The sequence below is a fragment of the Scyliorhinus canicula genome, chromosome 13 (genome assembly GCF_902713615.1).
Source record: "Scyliorhinus canicula chromosome 13, sScyCan1.1, whole genome shotgun sequence".
Taxonomy (NCBI): Eukaryota; Metazoa; Chordata; class Chondrichthyes; order Carcharhiniformes; family Scyliorhinidae; genus Scyliorhinus; species Scyliorhinus canicula.
The window spans coordinates 139,535,189-139,554,100 of record NC_052158.1 but is presented as its reverse complement, the minus strand read 5'-3'; the positions used below and the strand labels follow the sequence as shown (position 1 = coordinate 139,554,100).

General features: G+C 45.7%; 1 protein-coding gene across 2 annotated transcripts in view; it reads left to right on the top strand.

Annotated features, from left to right (window-relative positions):
* LOC119975725 (sodium/hydrogen exchanger 9-like) overlaps positions 1-18,912 on the top strand; it is a 455,770-nt gene that overhangs the window by 238,691 nt on the left and 198,167 nt on the right. For both annotated transcript variants that reach the window (XM_038815548.1, XM_038815549.1), the window contains exons 10-11: positions 3,809-3,922; positions 6,763-6,874. In XM_038815548.1, coding sequence (XP_038671476.1) covers positions 3,809-3,922; positions 6,763-6,874 — 226 coding nt within the window. The remainder of the gene's footprint in view (positions 1-3,808; positions 3,923-6,762; positions 6,875-18,912) is intronic.

Below are 18,912 nucleotides of genomic sequence, written 5' to 3'. Positions count from 1 at the left end.
ACGTACCTCCAGTCACACACCTTCGCTGTATATCTGGGCTGGGGACTGGCACTGATACGGCTCCGGCCTGCCTGCGCCAGTGGCTCTGTCATCTATTCCCTTCCCATTTCTCCCTATTATACCGATAGAGTAAAGTAAATTACTTCCTGGGGAGGCTCATACAGCTCTAAATTCAGTGCAAAGTTATACCGTCTGTGATTCCTTCAGAGGTTTCCACCGATAATATCTCTTTCACAGTCTCCCTCTTCTGATGCATTTGCCCAACAACTGACTCTCTAAACCTGCATCTTGAGTTCAATCGAACTCCCAACTACACGTGTTCACAGTGATGCTGTTGTTGCAGGCATGATTTCATTTTAAACCAGTTCTGATAACAGTGTAAAATAGCAGATTCAAGTGGATTGATTCTCACCTGCACACGATGAGTACAGACCTGTGGTCATGAAAAATGATATACAAATGCAAGCTGACATTATCGCATAGATGCTGGTGTGATAAAAAGGATCATATGGAGAGAGCTCTACCACAAGTCTAACCTGTGTTTATCTAGCAGGGAACTACTTCCTGCGCACGGTAGGTGAAATAAGGTGGAAAATATTTCCATTTCCAAAACTCAGATCCTACATTTTGATAAACACATCAGATGGACAAATATTTTTGATATGAAATATGGCAATGCTAGAACCTAGCAACCTTGATCAAGCTGTAGATTGATGTCTTCAAGGTTAACGCAACAACAATTTGCATTTGTCTAGCACCTTTAATGTACTAAAATGTACTTCCCAGGAGTAGTTCAAATAGAATTTGACACCAGTCACAGATATTAGAGCAGGTGATCAAAGGGTTGGAGAAAGAAATAGGTTTGGAAGAATGTTCTAAAGGAGGAAAGAGTGGCAGAGAGTTGGGATAGGTTTAGGGAGGAAATTGGAGAGCTTGAACCCTCGGGCGGAAGGCATGGCCGATTGTTCACAGTGGAGTGATTGAAGTCAGGGCCACATAAAAGGCAAAGAGTTGGAGCAGCACAGCTAACTCGGAGGGTTGTGGGATGATGGTAGAAATGGGGAGGGGAGGCTATGAAGGGATTTGAAAAAATGGATGAGGGTTTTACAAGCGGGGCTTTGCGTAATCAGGAAGCCACATTGATCAGCAAGCAGAAGGTTGATGGGTAAATGTAACTCGGTACAGGAAAGGATATGGGCAGCAGCGTTTCACATGAGGTTATATTTATTACATGTGAGAATTGTGCGAATCGCTGTAGGATGCTCACCAAGTAGGGGTAATTTTGATAGTGAGTTCAATGAAAATGAAAATGGGGCGAGATGTTTCCGATTCAATACCGTCCGATTTACTCTACCAGCCAAGGTCAGAATTGCCCTCAGTAAGTTTTGGTTCTGTTACGTGTAATCGTGGGAAGCTGTCAATTAGAAACTAAGAACCAGATTTTTGTAGGGTCGGGCCAACACCAGAAACCTTTAAAAATGGCAATCAGGACCCAATGTGGCTGTCCAACAAATCCCATTTTTGCCAGTAGAGGAAGGGGATGGGGCCTGATTCCCACAGGAGGGAAACCTGAACGCAGCAGGGCTTATTTGACCTCAGTGCTGAGTCAAACACACCCCACTTTCAGTGTTAGAAGGGACTTCATTGACAGTTCAGGAGTCCCAAATCAATGGATTATCCATAAATGCTTGTGAAGAGCAGATAAGGGGCGGGATTCTCCCATCCCGAGGCAGAGTGTCCACGCCGTCGTAAACGTCGTCGCCTTTTACGACTGCGTCAACAGGCCGCTCCCACGACTAATTCTGGCCCCTACAGAGGGCCAGCACGGCGCTGGACTGGTTCACGCCACTCCAGCTGCAGATCCCGGCATGAACTGTGCGCCGTGGGATCCGCGCATGTGCAGTTGGGCCGGCGCCAACGAGGACATGTGCAGTTGCACCGGCACCAACGCACGCATGCACAGTGGCCTTCTTCAACGTGGCGGCCCCAACGCAACCTGGCTCAGGACTACAGGGGCCGGCGCGTAGGAAAGGAGACCCCCAGCCACAGAGTCCGGCCAGCCGCGATTCGCGCAGCCCGCCGCCGATTATCCGACACGCCGCGGGGTCGGAGAATCCCACCCAGGGCCTGTTTAAATGTCCTGATATGAAGCGTTTTTTTAAATCTCAAATGCTTTAAACATGAAAAAAGCAGGCTAAAGCTGACAGCTAGAGTTTAAAAAATAACCTCTGCTGGACTTCTTTGTCTGATGCAGTTTAGGAAAAAAACACCAATTTACCATTCATGCAGCTTTAGAAGAGTTCTTTGTTGACACATTCTAAAGGCTGTTGTTATAGCTGAGTTCATTATGAATGCTTGGCTGATTTTCAGACTCAACATAAACGCTTCTTTCAGCAAGGGGTGCTTCGTTCATATTTTGATTGACAATTTAAAGTGGTTATTAAAGGTTTAACTTTAATGTAGCACTGGCTCAAAAGACCGTAGCTTTTTTCTTTTGATAACGCGGAGGAACAGAGTCACAGGACTGCCAATTAGCTTTTGACAACAGCAAAAATCATTTATTCAACACGAAAAGTTTGACTATAATATAAAACCCTTCAATCCCACTTATCTTCACAAATGTACACATTTAAAAAATAACACGTCCCAAAGTATGCTGTAATGTTCTCAGTAACCACACAGTTCCTGTAACCCAACAGGCTAACTATGTCACACAACATCCCATTTAGAAGGCAAGTAGTAGATTTCACCCAATCAAACTTCTGTGAACTTCTTCTCAAATGCTCCCAGATAAATGTTGCACAAATATTTTCAAACACCACTCTCAAAAAAAGATGCCTTAGAATATTCTCTCAAACAATTCTTTCTCTCAACTGTTTTAGCAAGGGCCCCCCTCCAGTATTTTCAACTCTTCTTTCAGTATTCCTTTGACTTGAATTCCCACATGTAGCTTCCACACAAACGCTCAGGTACTCGGTCACCAACAGAAAACTATTGTTTCAAAGATGGAAAATAAGGATACCAAATCTTGTGATTGCTTCAGATACCTGTTTTTTTTCCAGCTAACCTAATCAGCTCTGCTCTTACCAGTTCTGCCTTTAACCTCAATGAACAGTACCCTGCTCGAATTCCAGTTCCTGTTTTCCTTTTTACTTCAATCTTCATGGAAACCTTTCATTTCATTACCTAGTTTCTGGAGTTAGCTTTCTTCCCATTACTCCATTGTATGGCTTTCCTGCTTCTAGAAGGGCAGTGAGCGCTATCTTCTCTCTCACTGTTAAGCTCTGATTGCTTTTGAGTTAGGTGAAACATAATCATAAAGTCTGTCTTTCCTAAAGTGGCCCAGGTTGCTAAGCAACATCTAATTATTTCTCCAAGCTTGTGTAAACTCCCTCAGCGCACAGTTTAAAATGAAACCAAAACCCCCCATACATGCAAACACCTTTATTCAATATTAATCTAATTAGTGTTTTACCTTTTCCTACATGAAAACGGTAAATTAAACATGCTTAAATCTATACCTTATTTCTAATATCCAACAATCTCAACATAGATCACTAAAAAGTACCTCTGCTTCCTGACACAATTCAAAATAAAATCACCCATTTTGTCCTCCCTGAGAGAAGATAGAGGATTATGATGGTCAAGTAAGTAGATATAGCAATAAGGACTATTAAGAAGGCACAGACTTACTCAATAGGTTCACTGGTGCGTAACCATTCCTAACATATTCTCAAAAAATTACTTTAAAATTGTTAGTTTTCCTGAGAATTAACTAAAAACAAATTTGTTCGATTTTGTTTTCCAGCTCTTTGAATTCATGAATTTTATGGCCGAAAACTTCATCTTCTGCTACATGGGTGTTGCACTATTCACCTATCAGAACCACATCTTCAATGCCCTCTTCATTTTCGGAGCCGTTGTATCCTTTTACTAAAGAACGGTTTGTTACAATCTTAAGGTAACAGGAAGAAATGGTAAAGGGATTTGACTTTTCTTTTCCTATTTTGGTGAACCGGATGCTCCCGGGAATTGGTTCACCGGCAGCACGGTGGCACAGTGGTTAGCACTGCTCCCTCACAGGACCAGGGACCCGGGTTCAACTCCAGCCTTGGGTGACTGTGGAGTTTGTACTTCCCCACCGTGTCTGCGTGGGTTTCCTCCGGGTGCTCCTATTACCTCCCACAGTCCAAAGATGTGCAGTTTAGGCGGATTGGCCATGCTAAATTGCCCCTTAGTGTCCAAAGGTTAGGTGGAGTTGCGAAGATGTATAGAGGCGTGCTGTTTCGAAGGGCCGGGGCAGACTCGATGGGCCAAATGGCCACCTTCTGCTCTGTAAATTCTATGATCTATAAATGTGTTCAATGGGGCACGGGGAAATTCAGAAAGTAGTCATTCCTGCTTCCCCTGGCCCACAAGCAGTGCAGGAAAAGTAGTTGACAATAGTGTTGCAGATGACTGTTCTTGGTTCCTTTCAGCAGCCGGGCTCCGTGAGCTGTGGAAAATTTGGGATGTCGGCATTGAATCCCAATCACTGCTGAAATCCGAGCCTCAGTAAAATATTTAAATGACAGACGCAACACTTGAGAGCAGGTTTGCTGCCCACCCCCAAACCAGGTTGAGATCGAGTTTTCCACTTTGGAACTTGAAACTACCCTGCCCATTTGAGGGTGGTAGATTAAAATTCCGCCCAGTAATTCAAGGAACAATGGTCAACTGAGGGAGATAGTGCAAGTAGTTAGGATTGAAATATTAAAACGCAAATTAGAAAGTTAGCTTTCAGAACTTAACATTTGGGAATGTGGTATATGAGTCGTTTGACTTGGGGGTAAGTAACATGTTTGGAATCTTTGATCTATGATTCTCTTTGCCATTGGGGTTGACCTTGTGTCATGCTTACACTTGCTATAAATTAATTAATAGAGATTGATTGCCATGATCAGTCAACAACTCCATTATTTGTTAAATCACGCGACCGAGGATTGTAGAATGCAAACTGGATGGATCCAGGTCTTTTGCATCTAGTAGTTACAATGTCTCTAATTCCAGCACTATACTGTGGTTCGTAAGCAAAAGGAGCCTTTGGAAATTTTGAAGATGAATAGCTTGCACCTCGGCTGTAATCAGGGTGAATAAGCTGACGGTCCTTTTCAGGGTGAGCCAGTAGTATTATGAGACGTATACAGCAGTCAAAGTCCTATCATTGGACTGTTAATTTCAGCATCCACCCTTCACTGAATTCAGAATCTATGTTCAGTATGAATTTGCGGTCGGATCATAAATGGGTAACTATAAAAGATCACTTGCACATTTACGTCCATAGGTACAAAATGCTGGCAAAATGGTGACTTCTACTGAATGTCAGATAGAACTTCTGTGTAAGAGTTTTTTTAAAAAGTTTTGACCGTTAAGATAAAACATTTGTTACATTCCGGGTTGAACTGTGTTGTTGAAGCAAAGAAATTTGCGTCAGGCTGCTTTAGTTAACTTGCTGGAGATTTTCAAGGTTTTTTTCCATAAATATTTGGAACGGATTACTTTTGCACTTTTCCCCATCATTTTTGAAGTAGTTCTTCATTATCGATGAAATGATTCGCCAGGCTTAATCCCATCTGGACATGCTGTCATTTCAATACAAAACATTTTTAAACAGATCGTGCAAATCTGTGTTTTGCTCTAAACTGAAGCTGGTAAAATGTGGCAAAAGTCAGCGCTGATGTCAGGTCAAACGGCGGAACGACGCCTGGATTTCTCCAAATTGGTCCGTTGACACTTGACAGTCATGATGAGATGTAGAAGCCGTTCAGGGACATCATCCTGTCTAGTGTTTCCTCAAATGGAGGAGAAGACAGACCGTCATTAGGGTGATTTTGAAAATATTTTTTCTGAAGAAAGCATACAGCAAACCACCTATGTCAGATCTAAAGCTGAATACAGCCGCATCTAGTGTTAAGAGAATATTTAAATCCCTCTTTTATTCAGAATGGTACACCAGTGAAATTCATGGCTCAGGATTTTACAATGCTCTTTAATCCTAGCAACGTAGAAGCCACTTAAGTGGGAGATTTGTTTTATCATGAGGACCCCATTGGGAACTAATTATCTAAGTGCATTCCTCTGAACCTAACTGTTGGATGGCCAAGCTTTGTCTGTGGAAAAACTGCCATTGAATTGAAACAAAATGTTGTGCTTATTTCAAGCTCTGATTTGCATGCTGGTTGAAGAAATCTCAGGTTAAATACACTTTATATGTCACAGCTCCAGTTTCCAAGGCTACAGCTGTTTGTACTCTAACTGTGCCTGACAGCCAACTAGAATGGGTCAAGGAGGTGTGCAAACAAAACTGGCAGCTGTGACCTCTCTGAGGCACGATGGTCAATTTAGTTGAACATGAGGTTCTGATTAAACAGCTCCCATTACGCTGCGTATTCCTCGAACTCGTTCTTGCTGCTTACTGTTATTAATCTTCATAATGCCTCAAATTTGAAGATTCCCAAAACTTCCATTCCTTACACTTTCCTCTAAAACAATTTCACTTTTAGAAATGGATCTTAAAAATGTTCTCGAGGGTACACTTGAAGTTCACCCTTCTCATCTCAAAAAGCATGAACTTCCAGTTATCTGACCTCTTTAATGTGATACGGTCCAAAATGGCTCTTAGTGCTGGAATCTGTAATGGTGATCAACAGCACATAGGGCAGGCTAACAGGGCAAACTGGGAGGTCAATAGGTTTGCTATTTTCCTTAAGGCTATACCAACAGGTTGCCATCTTTGTGGCGCGAGCTTGCAATATATACCCTTTATCTTTCCTACTCAACCTGCGGCGTAAAAGAAAAATCCCATGGAACGTCCAGCACATGATGATGTTTGCAGGTGAGCCATTTCTATCTAGTTGAGGATGCCTTCTTTAAAATATTACAGCCTATATCTTGTCTGGTAATGCCTCTGTTGGGATGTTTTGCTGTTTTAAATTTGCTATATGAATGTAGCATATAAGTGGTGGTCATGAAGAAACAAAAGTCCAAATCCTGATTGTTAAAACGACGTTTAGCCTTGGGTGCATGTTTTTGTTTTGTTTTACTTTTTTTCTGTTCTCATCCTTACTTCTTATCTTGCCAGTTCCATTTAATACCATCGATTTGGTCCATATTTAGCTATAGGATGCAGCTGAACAGGATGTTAATTGCCTCTCTCCCCACCCCCTGTTTCCTAACCTGCGTTTTATTTGCCATACATGCAAAACTAGTTTCTTGAAGCCTCTAAACATATCACAAACCCCTCCCAACTCTTCCCAAAAGAGCTGCAGCTGTGGTTAGGGACTTTGCTTTCCAAAGAGGTCAATGATTCTTGTGAGTTTGGGATAATACCTTCTGGACGTGATTATTTGTCCCGGGATGCCCGGATCGCATTCCCCAATGGGACATTCCCCCCAATCCCCCCCCCCCCCGAAGGAGTTACCCCCTTGGCCCACCGCGAGGATCATCATTGGCTGGGCCATGCTGGTAGAGATCATCCAAGCATAATCTAGGGAAACCCCCCCGAGTTCCAACCCCCCACAATACACTGCCTGCCCACCCATCCTATCAGACCCCACTCACCCACCCTCCCAGGGACTCCTATAATAGGTGGACCCCAGTAATACCTCTGCTCAAAATGGCAGCCCTATAGTGGGATTCCTTGGGAATCTCTCAAATTCCACGGCATGCATAAATTTGCATGGCAAGGAACACTGAGTTGCTTGTCGGTTTACGGCGCCAGGGGGATCCTAAACCAATTGCAATCCACATCCGTCTGAAGAACATAGGGCTGGATTTTCTATCGCTGGGACCCTTCGTTTCACCGCCGGATTTCCTGATTTGGGGTTGCCCACAATGGGGAAACCCCATTGGCCAGCTGCCAGGATAGAAAATGGGTGCGGCGGGAAGGAGAATCCCACCCCTTGTCTTCCAAATGGAGAATCCCGCCCAATATCTTAATATGAAGTTTCCATCAATGTTTTCAAGATACAGAAAGCACACTGGACTGCTGTGTCTGGAATGGTGTGGAACGTTTTGAGTGGAATTCAGTCACTTCAGTGCATGTCCTGTCCACCATTTATTCTCTCATAATATAGTAGTTTCTCCACATTAGAGTGTATCTGCCATGCATCATCCATTTTGCTAATCAATCTATGTCTGCAATTCTTCTAATAATAAATGCTCGCTCTATCCAAAGGCAGCACAGTGCCCATAAAGCAACAAAATAGTTACTACAAGTTAAGAAGCCTTCTTGATGAGTATCAAAGACGCAAAGTCTTAATTTTCCACCATCTAAAGGGCAGATTTGGGAGGCATAGCATTTTATGACTTTTGTCAGAGTAACTGCTGGGGCCAGCTGAGAGAGAAAATGAACTGCGATCAAATAACTACTAACCTAACATGTAGAATTTACAGTGCAGAAGGAGTCCATTTGGCCCATTGAGTCTGTACCAGAAATGATCCTGCTGCTCGGACTTGTATTTGGGCAGATGAAGGTGTGAGTCACGGCAGATGGTAATGTATTCAGAGCATCCCCTTCTGAATAGAATACAATCTGTGGTATTAATGGAACCCATTTTCTCAATGAGGTACAATGGACCATGTAATCCTGGTTGTTAAGAGGTTTCCAGGTTTTGCAATCTGCCTGGAACCTGTTACACCTCGGCTGGCTGTGTTCTGAAGTCATGGCACAAAGTGGCCATGTACGTGGCCTGGATTTAAGGATGGAGCAGTGCATCAGTGTGTGTTCTAACCGGCTGATAAAGGAAGGTTATGAAATCAGTCATGCACCACAAATCCAGTAACGAAAACCCTCAGGGCATGTAAAATAGCAATCATTGATTTTTTAAGACTTCAGTTTAAAGATTTGAAGGGATGGAGTTTTAAATTCCTTGACAATTTGACAGCGATTTTTGGCACTGGCTCTTGATGCATATTTACGCACATTCATGTCTATTTTTAACAATGCCAAAGGGCATCTTAACTCTCCCAAAGAACACTTGACCTCTGCCAAAGGCAACCTGACTCCTCCACAGGGTATCCAAAGAGGTACCCCACCTCTCGAAAAGGCTCCACACCTCCTGTAAATTCAAATTTCATGCATCTGGCAGAATTCTCCCATGGCCCTGCCAGCGGGTGAAATAATGACAGGTGGGGGGAGGTGGGCCCATGCTGCTCCAGCTGCAGATCCCTGCGTGAACCCTGCACCGCGGGGTCCGCGCATGAGCAGTTTCCCGATGCCAACTAGCTCATGCGCAGTGGCCTTCTTCCCCTCGCCTACCCCGACGCCAAATGGTGCAGGGCTACAGGAGCCGGCGCGGATGAAAGGAGGCCCCCCGACAGAGAGGCCGGCCCGTCAGTTGGTGGGCCCCGATCACGGGCCAGGCCGCTACAGAGCCCCCCCCCCCCCCCCCCCCCGTACAGGCCGCCCCTGGACCCTTCAAGGCCAAGGGCCCGCCGGCTCAGAGGATGTTAGAATGGCGCCGGCGGGGGTTTTAATGTAATAGTTTTGATGACGGCCGCTCGGCCCATCCAGGCCAGAGAATTGGCGTCCCAGCACTCTGTGGAGAATTGCGACTGGGCATAGGGGTGGCATGGCGCAATTCACGCGGCCCGCCGGCGATTCTCCGACCCGGCGGGGGGTCGGAGAATTCCGCCCATTCTTTGTGTTTCCCACACTAGTTACCCTCTGGCTCCTGACGAAGACGATCAATTGTTAATGTTGCAGTTAGGGACAGGTTTATATTGTAGACCGAGGCCCACAAGGAACTGGATCTAGATCACTGAACCTAATTTCACACTTACTGCATCCAATGATTGTGAACCTCTCTGAAACCATTCAAATTACTGACTATGTTTAAACACAAGCTACTTTTGTTTTGTTTTAATATGAAGACGTAGAGGGCATAACTATTGAGGGTGTGATGAACGCGTTTCTTGGAGGTTATTAGAAATAAATTGAGTCTTTTTCAGAGTAGCAGGCAGTGACTAATGGGGTCCCGCAGGGTCAGTGTTTGGGCACCAGCTGTTCACAACTTACATCAATGATTTGGATGAGGGAACCAAAAGTAATGGTTCCAAGTTTACTGACGACCTAAAACCTGGTGGGAATGTGAGTGGTAAGGAGGCTGTTCATAGAATTATCATAGAATTTACAGTGCAGAAGGAGGTGATTTAGTCAAGTTGAGTGAGTGGGCAAATACATGGCAGATGCAATAGAACATGTTTAAGTCTGAAGTTTTCAATTTTGGAAAGAGAAAACAAATTCCAGAGTACAATTAAAAAGTGATAGTTGGGAAATGTTGAAGTACAAAGGGACCTGGGTATCATAGTACACAGGTCACTGAAAGTAAGCATGCAGGTGCAGCAAGTAGCTAGGAAGGAAAATAGTTGAATTCATTGCAAGAGGACTTGAGTACAGGAACAAGGATGTCTTATTGCAGCTGTACAGCTTGTATTGAAATGAAATGAAATCAATTACTATTGTTATCAATTACAAAGATGAAAAAACACAACAGCTACAGTAATCTACATATATAACTCTTAATGAATCCCCCTTAGCTGTTCTAATTCAATAAAAAATCCAATAAAACTAAAACCCCTTTCAAGGGCATGGCCCAGCACACTGGTGGGGCATCACGGTAGCACAAGTGGATAGCGCTGTGGCTTCACAGCGCCAGGGTCCCAGGTTCGATTCCCTGCTAGGTCACTGTCTGTGTGGAGTCTGCACGTTCTCCCCGTTTCTGCGTGGGTTTTCTCCGGGTGCTCCGGTTTCCTCCCACAGTTAAAAGATGTGCAGGTTAGGTGGATTGGCCATGCTAAATTGCCCTTAGTGACCAAAAAAGGTTAGGAGGGGTTGTGGGGATAGGGTGGAAGTGAGAGGTTAAGTGGGTTCGTGCAGACTCGATGAGCCAAATGGCCTCCTTCTGCACTGTATGCTCCATGTTCTATGGTCACTGTAATCTCACTTCAATGAAGTTTGTCCTTTCCCTGACATTCTGGTCCAGTTTACAACCATTCAAAACTCCTTCAGGAAAGCAACTCCAGCTTTAAGGCTACCAAGGCAGTTTACCACACCCAATGTGCTTTCAGTTCACTGGAACAGCTTTTTAAAAATAAATTTAGAGTACCCAATTCATTTTTTCCAATTAAGGGGCAATTTAGTGTGTTCAATCCACCTAGCCTGCACATCTTTGGGTTGGGGGGGTGAAACCCACGCAGACACGGGGAGAATGTGCAAACTCCACAGGGACAGTGACCCAGAGCCGGGATCGAACCTGGGACCTCGGCGCCGTGAGACTGCAGTGTTACTCACTGAGCCACCGTGCTGCCCGCACTGGAACAGCTTTAAAATAAAACAGGGAAAACTTCCTGCAGCTTAACACAGTGCTTTCCAACACTGCTTCTTCTGTAGTCCAAACGAAGAAAACCGAAAATGAAACCAAAAAACTAAGCCCCCCTCACCTGACAGCCACAGCCTAGCGCCACCCACAAATGATGTCACTGAAGCCGTGCTACGAGCCCTGTAGTAAAACAAAACCTTTCTTAAAGGGACGCTCACATGACAAAACAACCAGATTGTCTTAAAAACCCACCTGGTACACTAAGGTTTAGCACAGTGGGCTAAACAACTGGCTTGTAATGCAGAACAAGACCTGCAGCGCGGGTTCAATTCCCATACCAGCCTCCCCGAACAGGCGCAGGAATGTGGCGACTAGGGGCTTTTCACAGTAACTTCATTGAAGCCTACTTGCGACAATAAGCGATTATTATTATTATTATTATAATATTAATGTTCTTCAGGAGAGGAAATCTGCTGTTCTGATGTTAGGGATAGAGCAATAGAGGTTCAGTGGCATTTAAAGGGTTATTTCAGAATACACAGAATAGACACATTGTAATGAGAAAAGGAAAATTCCAAGCGGAGTATCATGTGAGGGTCCCTTTAAGGAAAGTGTGTTTTATCAAATGGTTGCAGTGGTATCATTATGTGGGTGGAGCTGGGCTGTGATTTGTCTTTTACTTTCTTTTTGAGCTGGAAGCTGCTTTGTGGCTCCGAGTTGTTTGGTTTCGATTTCAGTCATTCAAACAAAGAAGTTGTATTTTTGGTCTCTCTTTCTGCATGCTAAAGAATGTCTCCAGACCACTTGATAACTTCAAAGTAATACCTGTTTTCTGTAAGGAATTCAAACCTACTGTTTTTGTAGAAAAAGGGGGCGGGATTCCCTAATCCAGCGGCAGAGTGTCCATGCCGTCGTCAACACCATCGCGTTTTACGCCGGCGTGAACGGGTCGTCTAATTCTGGCCCCTGACTGGCAGTGTAGAGCGGCCCGTGACCGGTGGCGCACCAACTACGCCGGCGCCAATGGCACAGATTCTCCGCTCTGTGGAGAATCGCGTGCCGGCATCGGGTTGGCGTGGCGGAATTCGCGCTGGTCGCGGGGATTCTCCGGCCCGGCCCTGGGCTGAGAGAATCCCGCCCAGGGTGTTTGGCTTATGGATGTTGTTAGGAAAGTTATTCAGTGTTACCCATAGAGTACTGTACTTGTGTTGGTAGTTGATAAGATGTTTACTGTGTGTTTATAAAATGTTAACTGGATTCATAGAATAAACATTGTTTTGTTTAAAAATACTTAAAATCTCTAAATTTTCTAAACCCTGGCCCATAACAGGAGGAACCAACATAAGTGGTTAACTAAAAAAGTTAAAGCCAGTGTTAAACTTAAAGATACACCAGCTATTTGTGCAAAGTTGAGGTCAGAATATTGGAAAGAATATAAAGAACATCAAAGAATGACAAAAAGATTGATAGTGAAGGACAAACTGGAGTACTAGTAATATAAAGACAGATAAGAAGAGTTTATATAGATGAAATGAAAATCGCTTATTGTCACGAGTAGGCTTCAATGAAGTTACTGTGAAAAGCCCCTAGTCGCCACATTCCGGCGCCTGTCCGGGGAGGCTGGTACGGGAATCGAACCGTGCTGCTGGCCTGCTTGGTCTGCTTTAAAAGCCAGCGATTTAGCTGAGTGAGCTAAACCAGATATTTAAACAAGAAGAATTAACAAAGTGAGCGTTGATCCTTTGGAAAGTGCATGTGGGAAATTGATCATGGAATTTAGGGGGCGGGATTCTCCGACCCCTCGGGGGTCGGAGAATCACCCGGGCCCGGGGTCAATCCCACCCCCGCTGTGTCGTGAATTCTCCGCCCCCACCCGAGATTTGGCGGGGGCGGGAATTGCGCCGCGCGGTCGGCGGGCCCCCCGTGGCGATTCTCCGGCCCGTGATGGGCTGAAGCCCCACCGCTGACAGGCCTTTCTCGCTGGCGTGGATTAAACCACCTACCTGGCCGGCGGGATTGGCGGCGCGGGCAGGCTCCGGGGTCCTGGGGGAGAGGCGCGGGGCGATCTGACCCCGGGGGGTGCCCCCACGGTGGCCTGACCCGCGATCGGGGCCCACCGATCGGCGGGCGGGCCTGTGCCATGGGGGCACTCTTTTTCGGAAGAGACCCACTCCCCTGCACATGCGCCGGTATGATGTCAGCAGCCGCTGACGCTCCGGCACATGTGCGACTTACACCGGCCAAAGGCCGTTCACGCCAGCCGGCAGAGTGGGAACCACTCCGGTGCAGGCCTAGTCCCTCAATGAGAGGGCTTGGCTCCTAAAGGTGCGGAGAATTCCGCACCTTCGGGGCGACCCGACGCCGGAGTGGTTCACGACACGCCGGGACCCCCCGCCCCGCCGGGTAGGGGAGAATCCCGGCCAGGGTTTTGATAGTTGAATTAAACATGTATTTTGCTTTTGTCTTCATGATAGAGGACACAAGTAACATCCCAGGAATAGCTATAAATCAGGAAATGGAATGGAAGGGAGGGAGGTACTCAGGAAAATGACAATCACCAGGGAAGTGGTGTTGAGAATATTGTTGGGTCTGCGGGCTGACAAACGCCTGGGTCTGGATGGACTTCACCCTAAGGTCTGGAAAGAAGTGTCTAATGAGATAGTTGATGCATTGGTTTTAATTTTCCAAACTCTCTAGATTCTGGATGGTTCCATTGGGAGATGACAAATGTAACTCTTTTAATCAAAGAGGGAGGGAGATAGAAAGCAAGAAACTACAAGCTGGTTAGCCTACCATCTGTCAGAGGGAAAATGTTAGAAGCCATTATCAAAGATGTTCTAGGAGGGCACTAGGAAAAAATTCCCAATCAACATGGTTTTGTGAAAAGGGAATCATGTTTAACCAGTCTGTTGGACTTCTTTGAGTCACATGTGATGTGGATAAAGGTGAACTGGTGGTTGCACTGTACCTAGATTTCCAGAAGGCATTTGATAAGATGGCACATCAAAGGTTATTGTGTCAAATAAAAGCTCATGGTGTAGGGGGTTACATATTCGCATGGATTGAAGATTGGCTTGCTATCATTGGAATAAATGGGTCTTTTACAGTTGGCAGGTCGTGGCAAGTGCTGTGCCACAGGGATCAGTGTTGGGGCTTCAATTCTTTGCAACTTATATAAATGTAAATGGTGAAGGAACTGAAAGTATGGTTGCTAAATTTGCTAACAGAACAAAGATGGGTAGGAAAGTAAATTGTGAAAACGATGTAAGGAGGCTGCAAAGGTTAAATGGGTGGGGAAAAAATCTGGCAAATGGAACATAATGTGGCAAATGTGAAATTGTCCGTTTTGGTAGGAAGAATAAAAAAGGTTATTATCTAAATGGTGCGAGATTGCAGAGCTCAAGTGCAGAGGGATCTGGGTATCCTCGTGCATGAATCGCAAAAGGCAAGTATGCAGCAATAATTAGGAAAGCTAATGGAATGTTACTGTTTATTGTGAGGGGAATTGATTACAAAAGTGGGGATGTTGTGCTTCAATTGTGCACGGCATTGGTGGTTCCACAGCTGGTGTATGGTGTACAGTATTGGTCTCCTAATTTAAGAATAGATATGAATGCATTGGAAGACAATCAGAGAAGGTTTACTAGACTAATGCTAGGAATTGAGTTGCCTTATAAGGAAAGGCTGGAGATTTTAGGTTTGTATCCACTGGGAGTTTCGAAGAGTAAGAGGCGACTTGAGAAAAACCTTTAGGGTCCTGAGGGTCTTGACAAGGTGGATGTGGAAAGGATGTTTCCTCTTGTCGGAGAATCAAGAACTAGGGGTCACTGTTTAAAAATAAGGGGCCACTCACGTAAGACAGAGATGAGAAGAAATTTCTTCTCTCAGGGAGCCACAAGTCTCTGGAACTCTCTCCCTCAAAAGGCAGTGGAAGCAGAATCTTTGAATATTTTTAAGGCAGAGCTAGATACATTCTTGATTCACAATGGGGTGAAAGGTTATCAGGAGGGGGGTTGGCATGGATGTGAGGTTGAGGTAACAATCAGATAAGTCATGACCTTATTGAAAGGGGGAGCAGGCTCGAGGGGCCGAGTGGCCTACTCCTGCTCCTAACTGGTATGTTTGTATCCAGTCTGGCTTAAAGATGGCTCGACCCAAGCACAAATCTGGTGTTCTTGATTAATAAGGGGATTTCTTGATTAATAAGGGGATCAGGGGTTATGGGAAGAAGGCAGGAGAATGGGGATGAGGAACATATCAGCCATGATTGAATGACGGAACAGACACAATGGGCCAAGTGGCCTGATTCTGCTCCTATATCTTATAGTCTATGTATGTCCCTGATGCACCATCAATTGCACGCGAGGCGAGTGATTTACCAATGTCAGGCTTTAATTAACTAGAACACAGCCTGGCGATCGTCTACAGTGGAAAAGGCCGATCGTCAGGCTTCTGAGCATTTATACCTCGTTGATAGAGGCGTGGTTAACTCAGCCTCTCGGCCAATCGGTCGAGAGGCACATGACCGACCAGGGCCAATGGTAAGCCGACGTTCTGGCCCAATGGCAGACGAGTATGCAGATCATATCATCACAGTCCCCAACAGGTGCACACCCCTGTTCATGCACAGTTCAATGTTCATTGAACTTGTATAAACAAAACAGACCCAAAACACTGAATAAGAAAAGGTAAGGTTCTAACATTTACTTTTGATTCTCCACATTTCAATACAGTATTACACTTTTCATTTCCCAGTTGAGAGTATAGAGCCTGATGAATCCCTGCTGAGTGTATTGTGGAGCTGATACTCTGGTGGCTTGCCCACAGGATTCCCTCTGTTTCCTACTGAGGAAGTGTCTAACTTTTCCCTTGCAATGCAAGACCTGAAGCTGAATAATTAGTTACCTTGCAGCCAATCATGCCATATCACGTACTAAATGGGAATTTTCTGCTTTGTGAAATTAAAAGCAGAAAACTGTAGAAGCTACAGTTCTGAAACAGAAAGAGAAAAGGCTGGAGGTGCATGAAAAGGTAGTCAGCATCAGTAAAGAGACAGACGTGTTATTGCTTCTGTTGTAATCTTTCCATTGTGATAAAATGTGTGCAAAAGTGAGGAAATGATTCCACATTCATTCTGATGCCAACAAGTAAATGGATGTCCTTTGTGCTTTTAAAAAAATAAACTGTAGGTACTTATTCCATTTCTCTTGGAATATTTTTATTCTGCTTCCCCTTTGGATTCTCCATTCCCCAGAGGAGAGCATAGTCTGGTCAAGTGTGATTGCATTTTAAACTTGCAGCAAAATTATGAAGGGCTGCATTCATTTGCCTCCTTCTGTGCAGCTTGAAACCTGTGCTCTCACTGAGGGCTGGTCTTCAACCTGTTCCCTCAATCGTAGAATAGAATAACTACAGTACAGAAGGAGGCCACTCAGCCCATCAAGGCTTCACCAACCCTCCGAAGGAGCACCCTGCCTCGGCCCATGCCCCCACCCTATCCCAGTAACTTCACCTAACCTTTTGGACACTGAGGGCAATTTATCATGGACAATCCACCTAACCTGCACATCTTTGGACTGTGGGAGGAAGACGGAGCACCCGGAGGAAACCCAGTAGGACAAGGGGAGAACGTGCAAACTCCACATAGACAGTCACCCAAGGCCGGAATTAAATCCGGGCACTGAGAGGCAGCAGTCCTGACCACTGTGGACTGCTCTGTGTCAGGTCTACCAACTCTTCAGAATCAAGTGCTGATGTTCACATATTGCACCAAATGTGCCATTGTGAGTAATATGTCCCTTCTTTCCAGCACTGCACCTTACCCTTGATGATGATCATCAGCCCTTTTAAGAGCTGATGACTCATCAGGGGCGAAATTCACCGACCCCCCCGCAGGGTCGGAGAATCGCCCGGGGCCGGCCCGTGTGTGCGTGGGTTTCCTCCGGGTGCTCCGGTTTCCTCCCACAGTCTAAAGATGTGCAAGTTAGGTGGATTGTCCATGATAAATTGCCCTCAGTGTCCAAAATTACCCTTAGTGTTGGGTGGGTTACTGAGTTATGGGGATAGGGTGGAGGTGTTGACTTTGGGTAGGGTGCTCTTTCCAAGAGCCGGTGCAGACTTGATGGCTGAATGGCCTCCTTCTGCACTGTAAATTCTATGAAAAGTAAATCCCGCCCCCGCCGTGGCCGGAATTCTCCGCCATCCGGGAATTGGCGGGGGCGGGAATCGCACCGCGCTGGTCGGCGTACCCCCTGCGGCGATTCTCTGGCCCGCGATGGGCCGAAGCCCCGCCGCTGAGAGGCCACTCCCGCCGACGTAGTTTCAAGCACCTCTGGTGGCGGCGGGATTGGCGGCGCGAGCGGGCCCCCTGGGGGGGGGGGCGACCGGACCCGGGGGGCGTTCCCACGGTGGCCTGGCCCGCGATCAGGGCCCATCGATCGGCGGGCAGGCCTGTGCCGTGAGGGCACTCTTTTTCTTCCGCCGCCGCCACGGCCTCCATCATGGTGGAGGCGGAAGAGACCTCCACCGCGCATGCGCCGGTTTTGGCGCCGCACCTTTGGGGAGGCCCGACACCGGAGTGGTTGGCGCCACACCGCTACGCTGGGACCCCCCTGCCCCGCCGGGTAGGGGAGAATCCCGGCCCAGATCAGCAGCCACATGTGCTTTAAACAAAACTTTCTTTTGTCAGTGGCCTGCTTGGACTAACGGAAGGTGGGAGAATTTGGCTCCTTTGGCATTCATCTATTATTTTAAGAACTAGTCAAATTTCAGCTTTTTGAAAAATCAGCAGTCGCAATTATGTACTGACCACTGTGAATAAATCCAGGCCTGCATTGGCTAACTAAGAGTATGAGATATTTTAATTATGCGCAGCACCATGGACCCCTTCGAATGGAACAATAGATGAGTAAAGATCCCACCAGCAAACCAGCCCCCAGGAAGACTATCCAGTTGTTCACCCACCAGTGGATTTAATAGAGTTCAAATGCATATTGATCATTTTCTTTCTTCTACCTTCCCTCTTCCATAGCAGATCAGACAGCCGAGGAGGTGGTCAAGTTATTTCTGCTCTCCACTGGATGGTGAATCTCCATTTATAATCCCCTTCCCTGTTGCAACACGCACACGAGTACAAATCATTGACGACCTTTGTTTCTGAGACCGTAGACACAGATGTCCACTTTCCAGCTTCACTTGTTGAACATTAAAATGCACACGGACGCTATTTTATTTTGCCACATGTGTGATTAATTTGAAGGGAAATTGTGGATATTCATTTCGAAATGTTCTGAATTCATGCTAAATTGAGAGCACTTTTGGTTCTCATCACAACTCATCCCCTACCTTTATGGCTGAGCTGGCTTGAGCTTTTGATTGCTGGACAGCAAACGTCAGCTTTGCTTGCTTGTCAACAGATCAAACAATATAAAAATATAAACCAGTTAGGGATGTGTTGGCTGTGAACATCTGTGACTGAAAATGATGCTCCACTTATTTCTAGCAATTTTCAAACCTAATCACTTACTGCTGCCCCTTCGTGGATCTGCGTCTT